At 37.3% G+C, this 23,717-nt stretch overlaps 3 protein-coding genes and 1 pseudogene across 3 annotated transcripts; all 4 read right to left on the bottom strand.

Moving 5' to 3' along the window:
• Positions 1-561: 561 nt before the first annotated feature.
• Positions 562-1,976, bottom strand: LOC148924107 (exopolygalacturonase pseudogene; annotated as a pseudogene).
• A 1,016-nt stretch (positions 1,977-2,992) lies between these two features.
• On the bottom strand, positions 2,993-7,478 carry LOC148924106 (glutamate receptor 2.7-like). Its single transcript, XM_089060636.1, has 5 exons — positions 7,187-7,478; positions 5,315-6,585; positions 4,591-4,903; positions 3,836-4,230; positions 2,993-3,696 (listed from the first exon to the last, which is right to left on the bottom strand). The coding sequence occupies exons 1-5, from the start codon at positions 7,443-7,445 to the stop codon at positions 3,217-3,219; spliced, it is 2,718 nt and encodes a 905-aa protein (XP_088916762.1). The 5' UTR covers positions 7,446-7,478; the 3' UTR covers positions 2,993-3,216.
• A 2,182-nt stretch (positions 7,479-9,660) lies between these two features.
• On the bottom strand, positions 9,661-14,221 carry LOC125207020 (glutamate receptor 2.7-like). Its single transcript, XM_089059948.1, has 5 exons — positions 13,963-14,221; positions 11,888-13,149; positions 11,425-11,737; positions 10,614-11,008; positions 9,661-10,290 (listed from the first exon to the last, which is right to left on the bottom strand). Exons 1-5 carry the CDS (start codon positions 14,219-14,221, stop codon positions 9,829-9,831), a joined length of 2,691 nt encoding a protein of 896 aa, XP_088916074.1. The 3' UTR covers positions 9,661-9,828.
• A 3,439-nt stretch (positions 14,222-17,660) lies between these two features.
• Positions 17,661-22,489, bottom strand: LOC148924105 (glutamate receptor 2.7-like). Its single transcript, XM_089060596.1, has 5 exons — positions 22,180-22,489; positions 20,175-21,487; positions 19,684-19,990; positions 18,897-19,291; positions 17,661-18,117 (listed from the first exon to the last, which is right to left on the bottom strand). The coding sequence occupies exons 1-5, from the start codon at positions 22,451-22,453 to the stop codon at positions 17,674-17,676; spliced, it is 2,733 nt and encodes a 910-aa protein (XP_088916722.1). The 5' UTR covers positions 22,454-22,489; the 3' UTR covers positions 17,661-17,673.
• Between the last annotated feature and the right edge of the window lie 1,228 nt (positions 22,490-23,717).

Raw genomic sequence — 23,717 nt, 5'->3', positions numbered from 1 at the left:
ACAAATAACAACTTAAACTAGTATCACTTGGATACGAAATCCTTGTACTTAGTTGGGCTGATGTGCTGGGTTTGTTATGGTGACTTCTGGACTATCTGCATTGTCTTCATTGGACTGTGGTGTTGGGCTCCTATCACTTCCCCCCGTCTCTATGATGCTAAAGAAATCAACTGCTTCACCAAAGCTAATAATAGCTATGATCATTAAACTCAAAAAACAAAGAGAGGCCATGATATATTATTTTGTTTATTCGAAGAGAAGAAATTGGCTTATGAAAAACTCTCAAGATGTACTGTGCTTTATATAGATGCAACATGTGTGGTTAATTTTGTTATTATTGGTTAACTTTCCTTAAGCAGAAACCTAAATTTGGTGTGCTCGTTTGTTTATCAGAACCTTCTTTTAAATTAAGAAAACAATCAATTAGGAGAATGGAGTATTGGTATTTCATGTCAAATCCATAGATAAATTAGAAGAATATATGCAAAAAGCAATAAAGAAAATTCCAAATTAATTTGACATGCGCAAAAACAGAAGAACAAAAGTATGTCGAATGAAGTGCTACATATAATTCTCTATAAATTGGTAAAAAACTTGGCTTTGAAAAAAAAAGGCTGAATTGGAAGGGCAGACGGGTGGATTCTGCGTGGTGGAGTTGATGAATTTGGGCCTGATGTTTTTGCAAAATGTAGTAGCCGACGAACCCTTTTTGCCCTTGTAGGTCAGGTCGATGGTTCCGATATTGATCCCTTGGCAGGCATGGCTGCAGTCGAACGTGATCACATTCGGCGTGGAGCTGGTGCCTCTGACGTTGTTGATCTCAACGTCGCTGATCTTTACGAAACCAGGTAAACCCGAGGGGCAGTGTTTGTTTGGGCAGTAATTCTGATCAAATATGACGGGGTTGGCCGCATTGACCATGGTGAGGTCGATGAAGTGGACATCCGAGACCGTGGTATTGGCCGGAGAAGACCGGAACGTCTTGACCCTGACCCCGTTGGTGGTGTTGTGGAAGCTGCACCCCTCCACCCGTATCCCCCTCACGTCCCTCTCGTCCTCGTACTTCCCCAGGCTCCCGATGCTGATGCCGTGCCCGGGCCCGCACGCCATGTTCCTGACGAGCACGTCTCTGAGGTCGTCCCCCATCGAGATGCAGTCGTCGCCTGTCCTGATGACGGAGTCGATCACCTTGATGTTGGCGGATCGGGCGATGTGGATGCCGTCCGTGTTGGGGCTGTCGCGCGGGGCGGACACCGTGAAGCGCTGGAAGGTGACGTTGCGGCTCGAGTCGCATTTGACGTGGAAGAACTTGCTGTCCTTGGTGGTGACATCTTGGATGATGGAATTGGCGATGGTTTTCAAGTACATGTTGACGGGGGGCTTCTCACAGGTTGCGTTTGTCTTGCAGTCATTGTGTTTCCACGCTTCGCTTCCCTGTCCGTCGAGGATGCCGCCCCCCGAGATCGTCAGGTGGTCCACGCCACCGATGAAGATCCATCCTTTCTTCTTATCAGGGATTTTGGCCGGGTCGGAGTACGCTTTGAGGTGGCCCTGGACCTCCAGGTTAATCGGGGCCTTGTTAGGCCCCGACAACATAGCCTGGCTCAAACTCCAATCCCCTCGTGGGATCAAAATTTGACTTGGCGTTGTTGACCCAGTTGCTTTCATCCACACTTCCTTCAACACCTGTATCATCACAGATTTTATTATAAAATCAATATAAAAAATATTTCACTAACTTTTTCAACCAACTTTTCCTTACATTTCTTAAAATCCGTGTCCGGTCAAAGAGTGACTCTAACATGGGACGGAGGGAGTAATAAACAATTACAAAATCAGACTATAACAATTACCTTGCTAATGTCTTGGCTTGGCGTTGCTCCATAATTCTCTATATTGAAAACTCTTAGAGAATTAGCAGTCAATATCAACTGCAAAACAAAAATGACTGACACTATGCCCTGAATTTTCATCATTTTGCCTAGGTTTTGTAAACTAAAAGTATTAATTTTACTGAATATGTTTCACAATTCATTATATGGGGTACTTATAATTGAAGGTTTGTATAATTTATGGTAATAGGAATATATTTAAACGAAATTATGCCATAAAAATAAGTAAAATACGTATTGGAATTCTTAATTTGTAAAATAAAAGTTTAAAGGAAACAAATTGACACGAAATCCTATAGAAAAAATATCATATGGTAATGGGATGTTTTGGAATGTATTGAAATTAAAATAAGAATTTCCATGGTAAGGAAACAAATAAGTAAAATAAGAATTTCCATGTTAAGGGAACGTATAGGTTTCATAATACTCCTATATTCGACCGCATAGAGCATCTTAGTGTATGATTATTACGTATCTTACCACAATATAAGAGTCACAATCTAATCAATATTTACATATTGGTTTATTTTAAATTATATTCTATATATGTTCTAACTAAATTTAAATACATATTGAAGGAGGGCACTATACGAAAATAGAAGATATTCTAACCTAATTAAAATACAACTATATGGAAATAGTAGATGTGGGATATTAGTAATTTAGTGATAAAATATTTAGAAGATGTTTTATCTTTTTAATTCTTGTCAATACACCTTAAATAAAAATAAATAGAGCAGCAAGATATTCATGTTCACATTATCACAAATTTAACAGTTAATTAAAGTAATTAAAAAAGTCTAAAGCCACGAATTTCTTAGCAATGACGTACGTATTTGATAACAGTCGCACTTCCTATTATTGATAGATTTAAATCATACAAAAATAATTAAATATTCGATATTAGGGGCATGTTAGGGTGTCATCACTCCTTAAAATAACATCATACCACCATTCTTAGCCAATCATTTGTACACGTGGACGAATAATAAGCTGCCACGTGACAAAAAAAAATCTGAAAAAGACCGGTGAGCAATTTGTTGCTCTTTATACAGCAATTTTTATTAAAATAATAACTTATGTACATTTCACTTATATAATAAAATAATAACTTTGGTACATTTCACTTAGTAGTATATAATAACCTAATACTACACACTAGAAAATGATACAACTATTCATAATATTCTATCTATTTTACAATATATACCATAAAGTAGACTCTTGTTGGGGTTAACTTTTCACTAACCACTTTATGACAGAGGCGACAATCTTATTCATTATGTCCAATCCCATGAGTTTCGTTTCCTAGATCTCCCATAGGTCATGAAGTAGCCTCTTGATGTTGCAATGCAGGTTTTACATTACTGATTTCTACTATTGAGAACCCTGTATCATCACATGGAATGCCCATAGCTGCACTTGATCCACCTCCTCCACCACCTCCGCGAACTTGTCTTGACATTGATGCCTTTGGCGACAACGGCTTGTCTTTTCCCATCACAAACGCTCTAGCAAGTCCGCGAAGCTTTTCCATTGTCGAATCAGTAGATGCCAACAAAACCCGATTCTCATGTAAGAAATTGAAGGAGAATATAAGCAGAGCTAGTATCGATGACAGGCCCGCGATGAGGAAGAGCCCCTCAAAGCTAGCTACATCGAGGCTATTGTGAGAGGTGATCCGAGTTCCATTACTAGCATCCCCAACCCATTTCTCCGAGATTCTCGATATTTCCTTGCTTGCTGTCAGCTTAACGATCCCTCTTGAAACATCCGAAACTAGTGGCGAACCCCTTGTAAATGCCTACATTATGCAAATGAGATCAGTAGCGGATCTAGAATATAATTTTACAGATTAATGAATTCACAACGTAAATTTTTTTTTAAAAATTACTCCATCCATCCCAAGAGTCGATAAAAAATGATGAGAGAAATGAACTTACAAATCCAAAGCCGGAATTAGGATAGGTCGGACCGATCATTTTAAACTTGTGGGAGTTTTTCGATTTGGAGAGAAGGAGATTAATGTAAGGCATTTCATCATAGATTGCATCAACTCCTCCATTGCTGCAGCCTTTGGAGAGGGCTTCGTCGAATTCTTCCAACGTGCTGTAGTTTCGAAGATTGGACACATCGAAATTCATGTCGTCCTTCAAGAAATCACCAACAAAGGAGCCCTTCTGGTAACCAACGCAATCTCCAGCGTTGATTTCAGGATTCAGTTGCTCCACCGTTAGCATGGATGTCAAGTTCGCAGTGTAACTCGATGTCAAAACCAGCACCACGAACACCCAGACAATCAGCACGAATCTTGTCAAGTTGCTACTCACTTTCTCCTCTGTCATAATAAATTGAATTTGAACTAGTTCAGGCTTCACAGTTTTGAACTTGAGTTTGATGTTATAATGTTCTAATTCAATTCTAATATTCTAAATTAAAAAAGTATGTTTGTTAGTGTATGTATTTTGAGCAATTGTGTCTAAGTGTGTGTTGTGATGTGTGCAGTGTGTATATTGTGTGTGCGACGTTATGTGTCGCGTATGTATGCATGCAGAGTGTGTAGCGTGTGTAGTGTGTGCATGTTTATGTGGTGTGTACTAAATAATAGTAATAGATTTGGAATTAAAGGTAAAAATTTCAAATCCAAAACCCTAATTTCATGCCACCAAACTCACACTTAAGGAACATGGGGGCTTACTGTGTGCAAAAACAAGTGTTGAGAACGAGAACCAGAAAATCATCCCAATTTGCTTGTGACGGGGGCCTTGGAATTCTTCGTTTATCCGATGCTCAAGAATCCATACAACAACCCCGGTGAAGACGAAGAATGCTCCAATTGTTATCCAGAGGCCACCGGTTAAAGGCTTCATGAATATCCAAGCATTCTTCGTGTCATCAGGCTCGCTTCGGACAACCATCGCAATCCCAGATTCCGTGTAAGGAATCGTGAAATCTGCCCACTCCGATCTTTCCGCCGTGATAGTCACATCTCCCACCACTACATCAATCACCTGTTGTTTTAAGTTAAGTGAGTTTAGTTATCAAAGATTCTATACATATTTATACTACGGGATGTGATCGTATGATAACCCACATTTATGGTGATAACCTAATAACTTATCATTCTATGGACGAAATATATCATTTTATAAAACAAAATATCATTTTATGGATTAAAAGTATCATTTCATGCATGCTGAAAAAATATCATTTTATAGCGTATAAATATCATTTTTAGTAAAAATGATATTTTTGACTCATAAAATGATAGGTTATTAAGTTATCACTGCTTATCATTCTAACACACGCTATATACTACTATATAAATCTATAACATTATATCAAAACCATCATAATCTTACCTTAAGATCTAACTTCTTGACAAAACTTAATATATCTAAAAGTGTCTTTTTTATTCTTACCTTAAGATCTAACTTCTTGACAAAACCATCATAATCTTCACCATCATCACTCTGTATATATTCGATTGGCGCAGCATAGGGCGTCTTATTCCATACCTCCTCGAAAACATTTTTCGCGAAATCAATGAATTCATGGAACCCTCCTTTTGGCGGGATTCCAACCCTCAGCTTCTTCCCACTTGTCGGAAACTCCCACCCCTTAGGCGCTTCAGATGTCTTCCCTGGCCACACAACGAGGTCTAGGTTTTCCGTTTTACTAGGGCAACCATCTTCCCTATCTCCGGGCTTCAAAAGCCCGCATCGTTCAGACCAAAACCCGACAGTGACACCACTCACCCCATGTACATTCACTACCTCAAACGCAGACGGCTGCAGTTGGCCGTTACTTATGTTGAAATCGCCACTCAACCCTTTCAACGCGTAGTTTTTCATCAAACCAATGAGCAAAGGTCCTGTGCTTGATGTTCCTATCGCCTCCAAATCTGTGGAATTTCCTCTGTCGACCGATCTATTGAATCGTGGAGATGTCACACCACCTCGTTCGATTGCATCCGCTATAGATGTCATGCTGTCATAAGCCCAGAGGCCGAAAACATTAAGCTCTACAACATCCATATCCGGATTATCATAGCGAAACCTATTGTTATATCTCTTCGTGAAGTTTGTAACTTCTTCGGATTCTCGAACGAGGGCCTTCACACCTAGTACGCCCTGCATTGCCTCCACAGTCTTCGAATCCAGCAAATCCAATAGACTGGCAAGCGGATCAGAAACAATCCAAGCATTTCCTTTCTCCATCATCCCGGCTTCTTTCGCCAACTTGAAGAACCGGGACGCAAGATCCGGAAGCATATCAACGACGAACACCCTCGTCTGCATCTTCATCAACTTGTCTAGCTCGCGGCCGATTTGATCGCCAGTGGCTGTAGGGGAAATAGCAGTTTGGTACGTGACATGAGCATTGCTCTCGAGCATGTCCTCGTCCAAGAACGGGACTAAACCCCTCCCAAAACCCGAATCCTCATAGACGAAAACGACTTTCGACCAATTATACTTTTCTACGATTGCTGCGATTGCTTTGGATTGAGAAAAGGAAGGCCATGCTGATCTTATGAAGTAGGGTGAATCTTGAGGCGAAATAGATGGACTCATTGCTGGTGAAATGATTGGAACCTTTACTCGGTCGCCGATATTTATCACGACGTCGGCTTGATTTGAGTTTTGTGGCCCGAAGATCGCCATCACTTGAGTGTTCTTCAATAGATCTATAGCTGCAAGAAAATTAAATTTAGACGAGTTTGGTTTGATGAATGGCTTAATAATGAGTAATTGATTGTTAATTTCTAACTGGTTTTGCATATTATAATCTGAGAGGTGCGTTATATTGCTAACTATTTAAGATGCTAACTCTGCTAACTCATCAGTAAAGTGTATTAAAAATGTCAACATGATGACATCAAAATGTCAATACATAATATCAACACATTATATTGAAGTTCAACAAAATTATGTGTTGACATTTTAAAATCATCGTGTTGACATTTTTAATACACTGCATTGATGAATTAGCAAGTTAGCAACTTAAGAAAGTTAGCAATTGATCACACTCATATAATTTGATTAGTTCAAATTTTGCATATATCTGAAACTTCGCCAAATTTCTAAACTTTCATCAAATTTTGAGCACAGAATTTAAACAGTTTCGCCAAATATCTAAACTTTCATCAAATTTTGAGCTCAGATTGTATGATTTGATGAAAGTTTCGGAATTTACAAGAAAATTACCTATAAAAATCATTCCACCATTGCATAAGTTTGATTATGCAAACCAAATATATATGATCAAGTTGGATTATTTTATGAATCATGTACCTGCGTAAGCTGCAGCGATAACATCACTCTTCGAATCCCGGAAATGAGGCACGATCACGGTGGTGTGATCGCGGTTGGCGTAGAATTCTTCGACAGCCATCGAGATGCAAGTCCTACACATCTTTCCAAAGGTAGTATCAAGATCAAGAATCACTCCTACATCAGCTTTTGCTGCGGTTGAATTGAAACCGGTCGATTGGCTAGAGCAAAAACACATAAATAGAAGCATATGAAACCAAAGAAAGTGTGGATTCTTCATTGCAAAAGCATTAGTATGGAGAGAGATCAAATATATCTGAAGAAAGCTAATTCTAAAAAATATCTTGAAAAATATCTGCAGAAGCTGATTCTAATTATATATAGAAAGTGTTTAGCAACAAAATTCCTTATCTACGCGTAATATTTATTAATCCTAAGAGAAGAGTGTAGGAAAGAATAACTCAAAAATAAGGACTTGTCAACCGTGACGACTGAAGATTTCAACGACTTTAATTCTACATGACCAATTCTTAGCGACATTGAATCGAACCGGTTATTGACAAAAGGTCAATGCCTTATACTCCCTCCATCCCCGATTAGGAGTCACACTTTGACCGGACACGAGTTTTAAGAAAGGTAAAGAAAAGTTGGTTGGAAAAGGTAGTGGAATGTGAGACCCATTTTTTTATATTGATTTTACAATAAAATGTGAGTGATTTGAGTTAGTAGAATGTGGGACCTACTCACTGTTTATGGTAAAAATGAAATGTGACTCTTAACTGGGACGGACCGAAATAGAAAATTGTGACTCTTAATCGGGGACGGAGGGAGTAGTTTTGATTGACAAATGTTTTATCATACTCCCTCCGTCCCCCATTAGGAGTGGCACTTTGACCGGGCACGGGCTTTAAGAAATGTAAAGGAAAGTTGGTTGAAAAAGTTAGTGGAATGTGGGATCCACTTTTTTATATTAGTTTTATAATAAAATGTGAGTGAAGTGAGTTAGTGGAATGTGGGACCTACTTACCATTTATGGTAAAAATGTAGTGTTATTCTTAATTGGGGACGGACCAAAATGAACATTAATAACTCTTATTCGGGGGGCGGAGGGAGTATATTTTTGGAGAATGCCACTGTTCATTAGTTTGTACCTAACTTAAATTGTCCTTGTATGAAAGAGTTAGCAGCCGTTCAGCAATAAAAGTTGAATAATCAACTAAGAAATTTTGTCATAGGTTCAAAATAGAGGGCTGATTTGGATAAACTTATAAGTTTAAGTGGCTAGATTATTGCAAGTTGTCTTGTTTATTTCAAAATCCTTGATATTTTGAAGTCATTATATAGTGTAAATCAACATCTCTGATTCCATTTTCCATCTATTGATAGGCCAGTGAGCCTGTCTAGCACCACTTGGGCTGGGCTTCAAAATGGGCCTATTCTAACCAAATCCACTATCGCAATCCAATGTGAAAATTCATCCTAAATGTAATCTATTGCTAGTAAAAAAAGCATTTAGTTTGTAAATCCTATTAATAATATTAGTATTTGTATATATAAATGATGCGGGATATTGAGTTTGTAACAAACAATTATTCTACTCAGTTGACTTGTTTTTTTGTTGATGGAGATTTGGGGCCCATAAGCCCAATGGGTCAAACCTATTTAACAAGATCAAATTTATGTATCGAATTAGCTTGAGCTATTCCATTAATATTGGGAAATGTATTTAGCTGTTAATTACTCTCTCAGTCACCCAAATATTGTCTCACTTTAAGTAGCTCCCCATATATTATAATTTGGTGATTCCAAGCTGATTAAGTAACAATTAAAACTAATTAACTTGTGTTATTAACTACCACTAATTCTATTGTTGACAATTCAGCATCTTGAGAAATCCTTCCTTCTTCAACAGGGACGGAACTAGAATCATAAAAAAAGCTGGTGCTGAATTTTTTAAATAATATATTCTTAAAATATTCAATTTTATTTAGTATAATATTCTATAGTTTTTAGGAGACACTAAATAATAATTGTATTAAACCGATCGGCATGACTTTAAACTATCAAAGAATAGTCTCGTTATTTTTGACAAAACAATGTAATTATATTTTGAGTATTAATTAAAACACGTGATATATCCGAAACGACATTGTTATATTGCCACGTCATACTTGATCATGCATTATAAGTTTCCTTTTTACTATCATTTAAATTATTCCCTCCAGAGAGTGAACTATTTCCTTTTTATTTCGTTCTGTCCTTGAAAAATATCAACTTTATTTCTTATTTTTGAAAGTCCTTTCTTTTTAATGAGATGACCACCAACAATACTTTTAACAATTTTTTCTCTCTGACTCTCTTTTATTTTTTTTAATTATGCATTAAAACTCGTGTCAAATTAAATATTCAGTCTTTGGAAATGAAGGGAGTATAAAATTTTATATAACTTCTCCATACCGGTTTATTTATCATTTCTACCACATGACCCACTATATTATTAACTAACAATACATTTTTTAATCAATACAATTATACTAATATTACATGATAACCTATTTTCCATTTACAATACTAATACTTGAATCACTTTTAATAAAACAATAGACCTCTACGATTAACTCAAATAATAACCTATACATACTTGTGAAACCACAACACCATACTCATGAAGTAGCCTCTTGTTGTGTCAAGGCAGGTTTTACATTACTGATTTCTACTATTGAGAACCCTTCATCACATGGAATGCCCATAGCTGCACTTGATCCTCCTCCGCTAACTTGTCTTGATGTCGATGTATTTGGCGACAACGGCTTGTCTTTTCCCATCACAAATGCTCTAGCAAGTCCACGAAGCTTTTCCATGGTCGAATCATTAGATGCCAACAAAACCCGATTCTCACGCAAGAAATTGAAGGAGAATATAAGCAAAGCTAGTATCGATGACAGCCCTGCAATGAGGAAGAGCCCCCCAAAGCTAGCTACATCGAGGCTATTGTGAGAGGTCCGAGTTCCATTACCAGCTTGCCCAACCCATTTCTCCGAGATTCTCAAATATTCCTTGTCTGCTATCAGCTTAATGATCCCTCTTGAAACATCCGAAACTAGTGGCGAACCCTTTGTAAATGCCTGCAAAGTTTTCCATTGAGATCAGTGGCTTATCTAGAACATAATCATCGGTGACAATTCAATGGGTGAAAAATAGTTTATAGCCTAAAGGGGATGGAAAAAAGAGTTTATTTACTATAATAAGCGATAAAATTTTAATATTACAGTACTAGTTTAAACTAAGTCGTTTGAAATCTCCTAATAAAATCAGTGGCGGATACAGAATAGTACTAGTTAGACTATTATTTTAGGTTTCCGGACGACCATAAGGGAAAGTTAAATTTGGCAAATCTGGACATTTTGATAGCAAGAAAAGAAGGAAATGATGAGACAAATGAACTTACAAATCCAAAGCCAGAACTCGGATGGATCGGACCAAACATTTTATACTTGTGGGAGTTTTTCGATCTGGAAAGAAAGAGATTAATGTAAGGCATTTCATCATAGATTGCATCAACTCCTCCATTGCAGCAACCTTTGGAGAGGGCTTCATCGAATTGTTCCCACGAGCTGTAGATCATAAGCTTGGACTTGTCAAACTTCATTTCCTTCATCAAGAAATCACCAACAAAGGAGCCATTCTGGTAACCAACACAATCTTTAGCTTTGATATCTGGATTCAGTTGCTCCATTGTTAGCATGGACGTCAAGTTCGCAGTGTAACTCGACGACAAAACCAGCACCACGAGCATCCAGACAATCAAAACGAATTTTGTCAAGTTGCTGCTCACTCTCTCCCCTGTCATAATGAGGGGAACTAATTGACACTTGCACATTTTTTAAAATGAATTTGATGTTACAATATTCTAATTCAGTTCTAAATCCAATATATTGTGTATGCAACGTTATGTGTCGTGTGGAATTGAAGGTAACAATTTCAAATCCTAAACCCTAATTTGATGGAGACTTACTGTGTGCAAAAACAATGGTGGAGAATGAAGGTAACAATTGTGATGTGTGCAGTGTGTATATTGTGTGTGCGATGTTATGTGTCGCGTATGTATGCATGCAGAGTGTGTAGCATGTGTAGTGTGTGTATGTTTACGTGGTGTGTACTAAATATAGTAATAGATTTGGAATTGAAGGTAAAAATTTCAAATCCAAAACCCTAATTGCATGCCATCAAACTCACACTTTAGGAACATGAAGACTTACTGTGTGCAAAAACAATGGTGGAGAATGAAAACCAGAAAATCATCCCAATTTGCTTGTGGCGCGGGCCTTGGAACTCTTCATTTATCCGATGCTCAAGAACCCATACGACAACTCCAGTGAAGACGAAGAATGCCGCGATTGTTATCCAGAGGCCGCCTGTTAGAGGCTTCATAAATATCCAACCGTTCTTCGTGTTATCAGGCTTGATTCGTACAACCATCGCAATCACGGATTCTGTGTAAGGAATTGTGAAATCTGCCCACTCCGATCTTTCCTTGGTGATAGTCACATCTCCCACCACTACATCAATTTTCTGTTGTTTTGAGTGAAGTGAGTTCATAGAATTCATATCAAAAACTTTATTTCCAAGAAAAATAAATCAAATCCTAATAGCCATAGAAATCAACTTCAAATAAACATATATGTAACATTACATCAAAACAAAGTAACTTTTTTCAATTACCTTAGCATCCAACTTCTTGACACAATCATCATAATCACCACCATTGCATTCGTCGACATATTTGATAGACGTGGCATAGGGCGTCTTATTCCATACCTCCTGGAAAACATCTTTCGCAACACCAATGAATTCAACGAACCCTCCTTTTGCCGGAATTCCAACCCTCAACTTCGTCCCATTTGTCGGAAACTCCCACCCTTTTGGCGCATCACTCGTCTTCCCCGGCCACACAACGAGATCAAGGTTTTCCGTGTTCCTTGAGCAACCATCTTCCTTATCTCCCGGCTTCCAAATCCCGCATTTTTCAGACCAGAACCCGACAATGATTTCACCTTCCCCGTGTACATTCACTATCTCAAACGCAGACGGCTGCAGTTGTCCGTTGCTTACGTTGAAATCGCTACTCAACCCTTTCGACGAGTGGTTTTTCATCAAACCAATGAGTAAAGGTCCTGTGCTTGATGTTCCTATCGTCTCCAAATCAGTGGAATTTCCTCTGTTGAATCGCGGAGATGTCAAGCCAACTCGTTCGATTGAATCCGCGATAGCCGTCGCGCTGTCATAAGCCCAGAGGCCGAAAATATTTGGCTTTACTACTACCTCCATTTTCGGATTATCATCGCGAAACCTCTTGTTATATCTCTTCGTGAAGTTTGTAACTTCTTCGGATTCTGGGACGCGGGCCCTCACGCCTAGTACGCCTTGCATCGCCTCAATAGTCTTCGAATCCATCAAATCCAAGAGACTGGCCAGCGGATCGGAAAGGATCCAAGCATATCCTTCCTCCATCATCCCGTCTGATTTCGCCAACTTGAAGAACCGGGACGCGAGAACCGGAAGCATATCCACGACGAACACCCTCGTCTGCATCTTCTTCAACTTGTCTAACTCGCGAGCGATTAGATCATCAGTGGATGTAGGGCAAATAGCAGTTTGGTAAGAGACATAAGCATTGCTCTCGAGCATATGTTTGTCCAAGAACGGGACTAAACCCCTCCCAAAACCCGAATCCTCGTAGACGAAAACGACCTTCAACCAATTATATTTTTTTACGATTGCTGCGATTGCTTTGGAATGAGAAAAGGAAGGCCATGCTGTTCTTATGAAGAAGGGTGAATCTTGAGGCGAAAGAGATGGACTCATTGCTGGTGAAATGATTGGAATATTTGCTCTGTCGCCCATATTTATCACGAAGTCGGCTTGATTCGAGTTTTGTGGCCCGAAGATCGCCATCACTTGAGTGTTCTTCAATAGATCTATAGCTGCAAGAAAATTGCAAACCAAAATTTAGAGGAGTTTGGTTTGATGGATGACTAAATAATGAGTATGTTGTGACAAAATAGAGCAACTGTGTAATCGAGACAAGAACAGAAACGTAAAGAGATACAAAATTACGTGGTTCACGAACGTTATGTTGGTTACGTCCACCAGTAAGACCCTCGTTCGGCTAGCGGCAAGCTATGCAGATTCATTTGGCACATATTGCAATTGTTTTACTTTAGTTTCATTTGGCACATATTTGAACAGTAATATTAATATCAGTAGTTAGGTTATGATGGTTTCATCAAGTTTAAGTTTAAATGTTATTTAAATATTTTGGGTATAGATTTGGTTGTTTTGGATTTAGATTTAAATTGTTAAGTGTTATTGTTTTGGATTTTTTTCAAATAGTTGAACACTTGAAAATGTTATTTTAAATATTTTGGATATAATATAACATGTATAACGGTATTATGGTATACCGTAATACGGTACGGTATACCGCATTAATGGTATGATAATGGTATTGAAAATTATCATACCGAATTTTCGGTATACCGGACTCCGGTATACCGAAAATTCGATAAGGTATCGGTATGGAATTTTGTCATACCGCTACTTTCGGTACGGTATGCGGTATGACACTTTAGGTACGGTATACCGTACCGATCCACCCCTAGTCGTTAAATTTTAGTTTTGCATGATAGGTTTATAATCTGATTATTTTCTAAACTTTCGTCAAATGCATACCAGACAGATTTTAAAGATGCAAACCAAATATCTGAATAAGTTGGATTATTTTATCAATCATGTACCTTCATAAGCTGTAGGGATAACATCGCCCTTTGAATCCCGGAAATGAGGCACAATCATGGTGGTGTGATTGCGGTTGGCGTAGAAATCTTCGACTGCCATCGAGATGCAAGTCCTACATACCTTTCCAAGAGGAGTGTCAAGATCAAGAATCACTCCTACATCAGCTTTAGCAGCGGATGAATTGAAGCCGGTCGATTGGCTAACGTAAAAGGACATGAACAAAAGCATAAGAAACCAAAGAAAGTGTGGATTCTTCATTGCAAAAGCGTTAATATGGAGAGAGATCAAATATAAATGAAGAAAGTTAATTATAAAAGAATAAATTGAAAATTAACTGCAGAAGTGATTATAATTATATATACAATGTGTTTGGCAAAAAATTTCCTAATTTACGCGCATAACTAATCCTAAGATAGAGTGTAGGAAAAGATACTTCAAAAATAAGGACTTTTCATCGTGGCGACTGAAGATTCTAACGACCTGATGTGATTTGACTAATTCTTAGCAATATTTTTACGAGCATCTAGTGTGTATGCTCAAATCCAATCTCAGTTATTACTAAACATTTTCTTATCGGTTATTGACGAAAGGGTCAATCCAATCTCGGTTATTACTACCTCCGTCCACGAAAATTCATCCCGGTTTGACAGGGCACGGGTTTTAAGAAATGTAATGGAAAGTAAGTTAAAAAAAGTTAGTGGAATGTGGGTCATACTTTTATATATTAGTTTTATAATAAAATGTGAGTAGGAATGAGTTAGTGGAATATGGGGTTAATTCTTCTTTTATTCTAGGATGTTAATTGCATTCCATTTTAATGAAGAAGAATAGATTTGTTCCCAGTTAGGGAGTGACGCATTACGGTGATGCGTCTTTAAATGGAAAACGCATATTGGTTACGCGTCTTTACCTAAAGACGCATAAAGGTGATGCGTCGTTAAGTGAAAACGCAAATAGTATTAGCGTTTTGGAGTGACGCACAACTCTTATGCGTCTTTCATTGGTGACGCACAACCAATATGCGTCTTTCATTGGTGACGCATAACCGTTATGCGTCACCAACGAAAGACGCATAACGGTTGTGCGTCTTCAAGTCGCGATTTAAACATCAGCACAGAGGCAGAAACACATTTCGGCAGAGGCAACGAGCCAGCGAGCAAAGTCGCGATTTTCCATCTTCTCCGGCGCAATTGTCCATGTTTTCCGGCAAATTTCAAACATATTCGGTATTTGTTCTTCAATGACGCATAACTATTATGCGTCACTACAGAAAGACGCATAACGGTTATGCGTCACCAATGAAAGACGCATATTGGTTGTGCGTCACCAATGAAAGACGCATAAGAGTTGTGCGTCACTCCAAAACGCTAATACTATTTGCGTTTTCACTTAACGACGCATCACCTTTATGCGTCTTTAGGTAAAGACGCATAACCAATATACGTTTTCCATTTAAAGACGCATCACCGTAATGCGTCACTCCCTAACTGGGAACAAATCTATTCTTCTTCATTAAAATGGAATGCAATTAAAATCCTAGAACAAAAGAAGAATTAACCTGTGGAATATGGGGTCCACGACCAAAAATAGTAAAAGTGAAATGAGACGAATTTTGAGGATAGACGGAAATGAAAAAATGGGACAAATTTTCGTGGACGGAAGTAGTAGTAAACATTTGCACAAATCCATACAATTACTAAACATTTTCTTATCGGTTATTGACGAAAGGGTCAATCAAATCTCGAGTTATGAGGGCCACAAAAACTCAAATTTGTGTCTAGAAGATATTAAGGTCTTGGTCTTGATATTCAACTTAAGCTGGGCCTTATATCAAATTTGTTCCAGAGATTCAATTCAGGCCTAGGCTTGGAATTTGTCGAAGAGCTGATGGTCGTTGCAGATTCTGCTCCGACACTCAGATATAAACCCTTGTTTGGAGCATCGACTGAGAAAATTCAAGATAAGAAGTTCGTGGCCATTGATTGGGATTATCAATCACTCAACGAGTTGGTTTGTTCGACCATAAAACACAACTTAATTAAATCATTATTGTTAAGAATTTAATAATTATAAGAAAACCAAGGCTATCTATTATGTGTGGACTGTGGAGGAGAAGAGTATATTCATGAGAGTTTAGGATAAGAATTTAATATTCCCTCCGGCTTAAAATAATACTCCCTCCGTCCCACTTTAGGAGCGCCGATTGATCAATTTTGGACGTCCCGCTTTAGAAGTCCCGGTTGAAATAAATTAATAAAAACTGCCTACAAAGTGTTAAAAGTGAGTCCCAACATCCACTAAAACTAATAAAGAAAGTGTTAAAAGTGGGTCTCACATCCACTATAATATTTATTTATTGAACATTCAATTAAAAGTGGATCCCAACATCCACTACAATATTTATTTATACACACTCAAACACTTTTTTCTTAAAACATGTGCCCGACTCAACCGGAACTCCTGAAGCGGGACGGAGGGAGTACTTCCACCGTCTCACTTTTCACATTCTTGAATGTCACGGAATTTTAGGAGAAGTTGTTAGGTAACAAAAATAGAAAGAAAATAGGATTTGAATATTTTAATCAAGACAGATAAAAGAGGGATTATTTTCCAAATATAGAAAGTGAGCATCTTTTGAGTGAGAGAAATTAAAAAGGAAATGTAGACTTTTTGAATGGGATGGAGGGAGCAGAATAGTTTTACCATTTTGGACAGTCCCCCAAATTTAGACAAAGTCTATATATGGAAAGTTTTTCATTAATTTTTTATGGATAGTTCCGCAAAATTAGACAAAGTATTTTTTTTCTACTTTACTAATTGCATATTAGAATTCTGTGTTATTTATAAATTTGTTAATTTTTTTGGGAAAGACCGAAAGAAGGAATAAATCTTAATTAGCACCACTTTTAAAAGTTGAATAATCAACTAAGAAATTTACTGTACTAATAAATTCAAAGCTCAGAGGGTTGATTTTTTATAAACTTTAGTTTAAGTGGCTAGAATATTGCAAGTTGTCATATTCCATATATTTTTGATATTGTCATATAGATAGGCCTGTCTAGCTCCACTTGGGCTGGGCTTCAAACTGGGCCTTCTAACCAAATCCACTATTGCAGTCCAATATGAAAATTCATCCCAAAATATAGCCTATTAGAACAAAAAATCATTTTGTAAATTCTATTATTATATTTGTTTATATATATCTTATCGAACTCAGTTTATTTGTTATTAACAACCATTCATTTAATAAGAATATATCTATATCAACTACTGATCTAGGGAAATCATTACTTCAATGCATACTAAAAAACACAAATTTAGTTCACTATAAAAGCAATTTAGTTCACTACACGAAGATGTGAACCAAAACACCATTACAGTGAACTAAATCCTTGACGAAGTAAATATATCGTTTTGATCTAATTGGCTGAGATTTGTTCTCTAGTTATGCACTTAATATTAATTATACTTTGATCATCTCTCCATATCTATATATCGAATTAGTTTGGACTATTCTAGTCGTATTGTAATATAAATTTAACGGTCAATAATTTTATGTGTCCTACTTATGAATAAAAAAGAATGGAACTAATTTGATCCCTTTGAGCCTGCCATATTTATATATGAACTGATCCAAGTAAATTATAAAGAGTTAGTTCCTCATATATAATTTGGTAATTCCAAGCTGATTAAGTAACAATTAAAACTAATTAACTTGTGTTATTAACTACCACTAATTCTATCGTTGACAATTCTACATCTTGAGAGATCTTTCCTTCTTCAACAACCCTTTCTTCAAAGCTAGGTCTTGATTCCTTCGACGATTTATCCTCTCTCTCTCGATCAAAAGCTCCGGCAAGATCAGACAGCTTCCGCTTGATCGGGCCACGAGCTGTTAGAACACTCCGATTCTTGTAGATGAAGATGAACAAAGATATGGCCAGAGCTGAGAGTGAAGATAGCCCGGAAATCAGAAAGAGGCCCTTGAAATGAACGAGATCGAGGCGTTTTCCAGCGACGGTATTTCCATTCCGGCAGCCGCAGTTCACTTGTCCGAACCACTTGTCGGAAATTTCATCCATTTTCCCATTCTCTTTCATTTCCAAGATTGCTCTTGAGACATCTGGGGCTAGTGGCGAACCCTTTTGAAATGCCTGCAAAATCGTTAGTACCGAAAAAAAATTAGGTTAATAGTGTTTCGTGTAATTTATCGTTTCAAAAAATATCCCAAAACTTATGTTTTCTTTTCAAAAACATCTCCAGCTTTATTTTTATTATATTCAACTTTCAGCGTATTCTAGAAATTGTTTTATTATAATATAAAATCATGTGACGGATAGCTGATTCATCACTCATCTCAAAGGACAACGTCGTTTTATCTAAAAAGTAAAAAAAAAAATCAAAAACTTTATATAGTGGGACATTTATAGAAAACACTAAAAGATCATCTTTTTTTAAATAGATAACAAATTCGTAGACATTTTATTAAAATTACAAAGTTTGACAAATTTTTAATATGAAAAAATGAAACAATTTTAATAATGTCCCAAATAATTTTTAGAAAATGCAATATTAACCCAAAAAACACTATGAGCCCATAAAATAAGTTCATGAAAGTAGTGGATTGATAAAACCATTGGGCTTATGGGAGATTTAGGGGTTGGGCCAAGCCTAACATAAAGAAACACTACTACTCCATAAAAAATAGCCTAGGTTATAAAAAGATTGGGTCATCTTTGGTGGAAAGAGGGAGTGTAAATTATTGTGTACCATATAATTTATCTAAATTACCTAAAAATATAGTACTATGAAATAAAATTTAGATTTTACGGCTCCTATCGATATTTATTTCTGCATCCGCACCTGATGTTATGCCAGCATAGCAACACGGGCCTAAATTACAAAACGAAACTAGATGAAAAACGCGACTTACAAATCCAATCCCCGATTTCTTGTAGGTTGAGTTGATCATGGTGTATTTGTGGCAGTATTGCTTGAGAAATAGCTTAATAGAAGGCAGATTATCAACAATTGCGCCCACTCCTCCTTTCCAACTTCCCAGTGTTAGGCCGTCGTCGTATTCTTCGAACGAGGTGTATATTTTGAGCTTGTCTGAGTTAGTACTTTCCAAAACTGATCTCATGAAAGACCCATTTTTATAGCCAATGTATTCCCCTTTCCTTGTCAGATCGCGGATGTCGGCCGGATCGAGCTGCTGCACGGTCAGCATCGACGTCAGGCTCGCCGTGTAGCTCGATGTTAGGACGAGCACCGCGAACAGCCACACGATCACCACGAATCTCGACAAATTGCTCTTCACTTTCTCCTCTGTCATGAGAAATTGTGACAAATATAGTACTCCCTTAGTCTATTATAGAAAGATCTCAATGGTCATGCACATATTTTAATAAAAAGTGATTGGAGTATTGCGACTAAAGAATGGTCCCACTTATAATTGAGAAATATTTTTTTATGACAACTAAAATTATAATTTAAGTGGACACTTTTATAAGAATTGTAAAGGTGGGCCTAATTTGGCCCAAAAGTTTGGGTTGATTTTTCCTAACTTAACTTAGTCCGAAAATGCATACTACCGTATAGTAAATTTGGGCTAAGTTGAGCTAGGAAAGAGAAACGGTCCGCCATTCAGACAGGACTGATTAACAATTCAACTATTCTAGCAATTTGGGTTAACCATTTTGTCTGAAAGGAGGACTTACTATGTGCAAAAACGAGTGTCGAGAAAGAGAACCAAAAGATCATTCCGACTTGCTGGAGGGGAGGGCCTCGAAACTCTTCGTTTACACGATGCTCAAGCGCCCAGACGACGAAGCCAGTGAAGATAAAATAAGCTCCAATGGTGAGCCAAAGACCCATTGTCAGAGGTCTCATGAAAATCCAAGCACTGTCGTCGTCCACGATTGGGACAACGGCTGAAGCTCCGGATTCTATGTAAGGAATGGTGAAATCAACAGATTTTGATCTGTTTGCTGACATGGTTATGCCTGCTACCACTACATCGAAATTCTGTCCATTGCAACAATAATTTTGGTTAGAAAACATACAATAATTGCAATAATTCATAGACCAAACAGAAAAACTCATCGCCAAAAAATTACTAGCATCTTACGTGAGTGGGCCCATTTAGTCTATAAACCCCAAAACCAATTACCCTTCAAATTCGATATGGTAGGGGGCTTCCTAAATTTACCTTGAGGAATACTTGTTTGATAAGGCCATCGTAGTCAAATCCGGTGCTATTTCTGTTATCGAAGGCAACATACTCGTATTCAACGTAGGGCATCGATCTCATGACTTCTTCGAAAACATCAATGCAAAAGCCACTTGGTTTAACCTTTTTTGTCTTTTCATCTACTTCAGCACTAATAAGCCCAATAGTTCGTCCCTTCAAAGGAACCCCCACTTTCAACTTCTTCCCCAACCCATTCACATCCCATCCCCGAGGCACCTCGCTCGTTTGCCCCGGCCACACCACGGCTCCAAGCCTCCTCCCAGGATCACCACCACCATCGTCTCCTCCCAGTCTCTTCGAGATCCCACGACCCTCCCTCCAGAATCCGACCGTGTATGGTCCATTGCCTAAAACATTCACAATCTCAAACACAGACGGCTGCAGCTCCCCATTTTCAGTCATGAAATCGCCACTCAGCCCTTTTGACATGTAGTTCCTCATCAAAGGAGCTAGCTTAGGCCCATTATTGGAAATCCCAATTTCTATCAAATCTGTCCCATTTCCCAATAATACCCCTCTTTCAAAAAGTGGATATGTCACATCGACACCTTCTACTGCTTCCGCTAAAGCAACCATGCTGTCATAAGCCCACAAACCAAAAACATTCAGTTCCGGTCTTTCAAGCTCCATATTCTCCTCGTAAAATGTCTTCCTCCATCTCGTCTCAAACACCCTAACCTCACTAGACCTCGGAAAATACGCCCTCACCCCAACCACGCCCTGCATCGCCTCAACACTCCCCGAATCCAACAACCCGGTGATCAAACCGGACACAATCCAAACATACCCCTCCTCCATCATCCCAGCTCCCCGCGCCAATTTGAAGAAACGCGACATGTGTCGATGCGACATGTGGACGACAAAAACCCGCGTCTGCATCTCCCTCAGCTCTTTCAATTTTTCAAGAATGTCATCCTTGTCAGCGGAAGGGGAGATTGCAGTCATGTTTGAGACAAAGCTGCCGCCTTCCGACAAATACTGAGTGAAGAATGGTAATAATCCGATCTTATGAATGGTGTCTTCGTGGACTAACACGACTTCTCTCCAACCAAAATTCTTGACGATTGCAGCAACTGCTTTGGCTTGGGAAGAAGAGGACCATGATGATCTGATGAAGTATGGTGATTCTTGAGGGGAGAGGGAAGGGCTTGTTGCTGGTGAGATTATTGGGACTTTCACTTTGTTGGAAATGTCGATGACGAAGTCGGCTTCAGAGGAGCTTTGTGGCCCGAAAATCGCCATTACTTGAGTGTTCTTCAGCAGATCTATTGCTGCAACAAGAAATTTGGTCGATTTATATATTTCGTGATGGAAATAATAAGAAGAGAAGAAAAGAGAGAGAAAAAATTATTCTAAAAATTTCGCACGACCTCGATCCCATATTCTGAAAGGCCAGCGAATTTAGACCTATATTCCGATATTTCTCTATAAAAAACTAGGAAAGAAGGCTTAGTTTGAAGTTGAATCATTTAACATATGACTAAGACATAGTCTTTCATATACTCAAATATTACCATTATTTCTATAGTTTGTAATTGAATATTATATTAAAAATTCTTAAGAAAAAAATTATTCTAAGAAATGAGAGGGAGGGATTAAGAATCTTGCACTAGTTTTCTTATTTTTGAAATTTCTTGCTATTAATTCTCTTGTTATACAAAAAATCAAACAAACACACAAGAATATAAAAGACAGAAATCAAATTATTTTCTCATGGCATCCTAAGGGTCTCACATGGTACATCCACTAATATGGAATAAGCATATATACATGCAATAAATTAAAGCAATTAAATTTGTACTTAAGTAACTAAAATATTGCAATCCACATCATTTGGAAGAAATTAGTATAAAAAATCCAACGTATATATGGTTTATTGACTTAATGATAAGTTCGGTCAAAGTAAACTATTTAACATATTGCAACTTCTATTTAAAAAAGGATAATGATTATTTGGACTTACCTACAGATGTTGCAGCAACAACATCAGTTTTTGAATCCCTAAAATGAGGCTCTATCATTGTGTTGTAGCTCCTATTGGAGTAGAAATCTTCAATGGCCATAGTAATGCAAGATTTTAGTATTTTTCCGAGAGTAGTGTCGAGATCAAGAATGACCCCGATATCAACTTTTACCGCAGTTGAGTTGAAACCACTCGACTGGGTAAAATAAAAACTTTGGAAGATAAGAAAATGCAAAAACCATAGTTTCAAATTTTGCATAATAGAAGAATGCATTGTAGGAATTTTAGTATAGGAAGTAGTATATAGCTCTTTGGAAGAGGATTGGTGTGACATTTGGTATGTGAATTTCAAGTATTGAAAGATATAAATAGCAACTCTATCAACATGTAAATTTCTAGGACATTTTACATTCTTGTGTATACAAATTTGAGTATATCCAAGATCATTTTCAAATCTTCAAAAGACTCCAAATTCAAGACTATGAAGTGATAGACGCTATGCAAATATAATTTGAAGGAATCAAATTTATGACTAGATAGGATGTCAATGTATATTGTATAGTTGGACAATGAAAGTTTGTTGAATTATTGTTATTTTCTTATGTTTGAATGAATCAAATTTCATGACTAGGGAAGTCAAGAATGCATAATTCTTTGTAATATGTAAATTTCTTGATGTTTGCCATGTACGGCTCAATATGATGAATTAGCAAGTAAGTTGCTAAACTTCTACTTCGATAGAATTATTGTTTTCATACTTCACTATCAATTAGTTGGCTTTTCATAATTTACTCAAGTACCTAAAAATATGGTTCATTATTTGGCTTAAATTGCGCAAAGGTAATTTCTGTCACAATTTTAATTTTTTTAAATACAAAATCATTCTCCCATTTATACCAATTAAGATACGAGTATATATTTGTTAGGGAAAATATTTAAAAAAATACAATAATTAAGGGCATCGTAGATAAGAATTATTTTGGAGTCTATAAATCGAGTATTACTTGGTCGATATTAAATTTCTATGTAGAATTGTTTCCATAAATGACAATAAGAATAGTAATTACTAACATTTCCAAATATTTTGGAATCGAGTATTAATTACTTGGTCAATATTAAATTTCTATGTAGAATTGTTTCCATATATAGGATTGTCAAACAGATTGACGAATATATAACTAACATTTGTCTAATTATTCTAGAATAAGAATCTGATTCCATTCAGTTAATGTTACTTGTCCTAGTATTAAAATATCTACATTTTCTTGCCAAAGAAGTTGATGGAAATTCTACTTAAAAACATTAAATATTGTTACTTCATGTGGATAAGTGAGGGGCTGATTTTGCTTGACTTAAAGGTCATTGGTCATGTGTTCCTTTTCACTTCATTTTCATTTTGAAAAGTTCAATCACTCAATGTTTTTGCTAATCAAGAATGCTATCACTACTCTTTAATACGACAATATGTGGTTAATCATACTCCCTCCATGGATTTTAGGCAAGAATTCATTTGGTAACAAATCAAGATTTTTGAGGAC

Source organism: Salvia hispanica, chromosome 6 (genome assembly GCF_029641045.1).
Source record: "Salvia hispanica isolate PSC_SH4W2 chromosome 6, Shi_PSC_v1, whole genome shotgun sequence".
NCBI classification, from domain to species: domain Eukaryota; kingdom Viridiplantae; phylum Streptophyta; class Magnoliopsida; order Lamiales; family Lamiaceae; genus Salvia; species Salvia hispanica.
This window is presented reverse-complemented; position numbering and strand designations above follow the sequence as displayed.

What these genes read in the sequence shown, in the direction of transcription:
- LOC148924106 (XM_089060636.1), bottom strand. Translation starts at nt 7,445, where the DNA reads ATGAAGAATCCACACTTTCTTTGGTTTCATATGCTTCTATTTATGTGT. An exon ending in TCAAGAAGTTAGATCTTAAG is followed by an intron (nt 4,904 to 5,314) that starts GTAAGAATAAAA and finishes TTAAAACAACAG; the next exon opens with GTGATTGATGTAGTGGTGGG. An exon ending in AACACTTGTTTTTGCACACA is followed by an intron (nt 4,231 to 4,590) that starts GTAAGCCCCCAT and finishes TTATTATGACAG; the next exon opens with AGGAGAAAGTGAGTAGCAAC.
- LOC125207020 (XM_089059948.1), bottom strand. Translation starts at nt 14,221, where the DNA reads ATGAAGAATCCACACTTTCTTTGGTTTCTTATGCTTTTGTTCATGTCC. An exon ending in TATCCCTACAGCTTATGAAG is followed by an intron (nt 13,150 to 13,962) that starts GTACATGATTGA and finishes ATTTTCTTGCAG; the next exon opens with CTATAGATCTATTGAAGAAC. An exon ending in CGAGTTCTGGCTTTGGATTT is followed by an intron (nt 10,291 to 10,613) that starts GTAAGTTCATTT and finishes AAAACTTTGCAG; the next exon opens with GCATTTACAAAGGGTTCGCC.
- LOC148924105 (XM_089060596.1), bottom strand. Translation starts at nt 22,453, where the DNA reads ATGCATTCTTCTATTATGCAAAATTTGAAACTATGGTTTTTGCATTTT. An exon ending in TGTTGCTGCAACATCTGTAG is followed by an intron (nt 21,488 to 22,179) that starts GTAAGTCCAAAT and finishes TTCTTGTTGCAG; the next exon opens with CAATAGATCTGCTGAAGAAC. An exon ending in GACACTCGTTTTTGCACATA is followed by an intron (nt 19,292 to 19,683) that starts GTAAGTCCTCCT and finishes TTCTCATGACAG; the next exon opens with AGGAGAAAGTGAAGAGCAAT.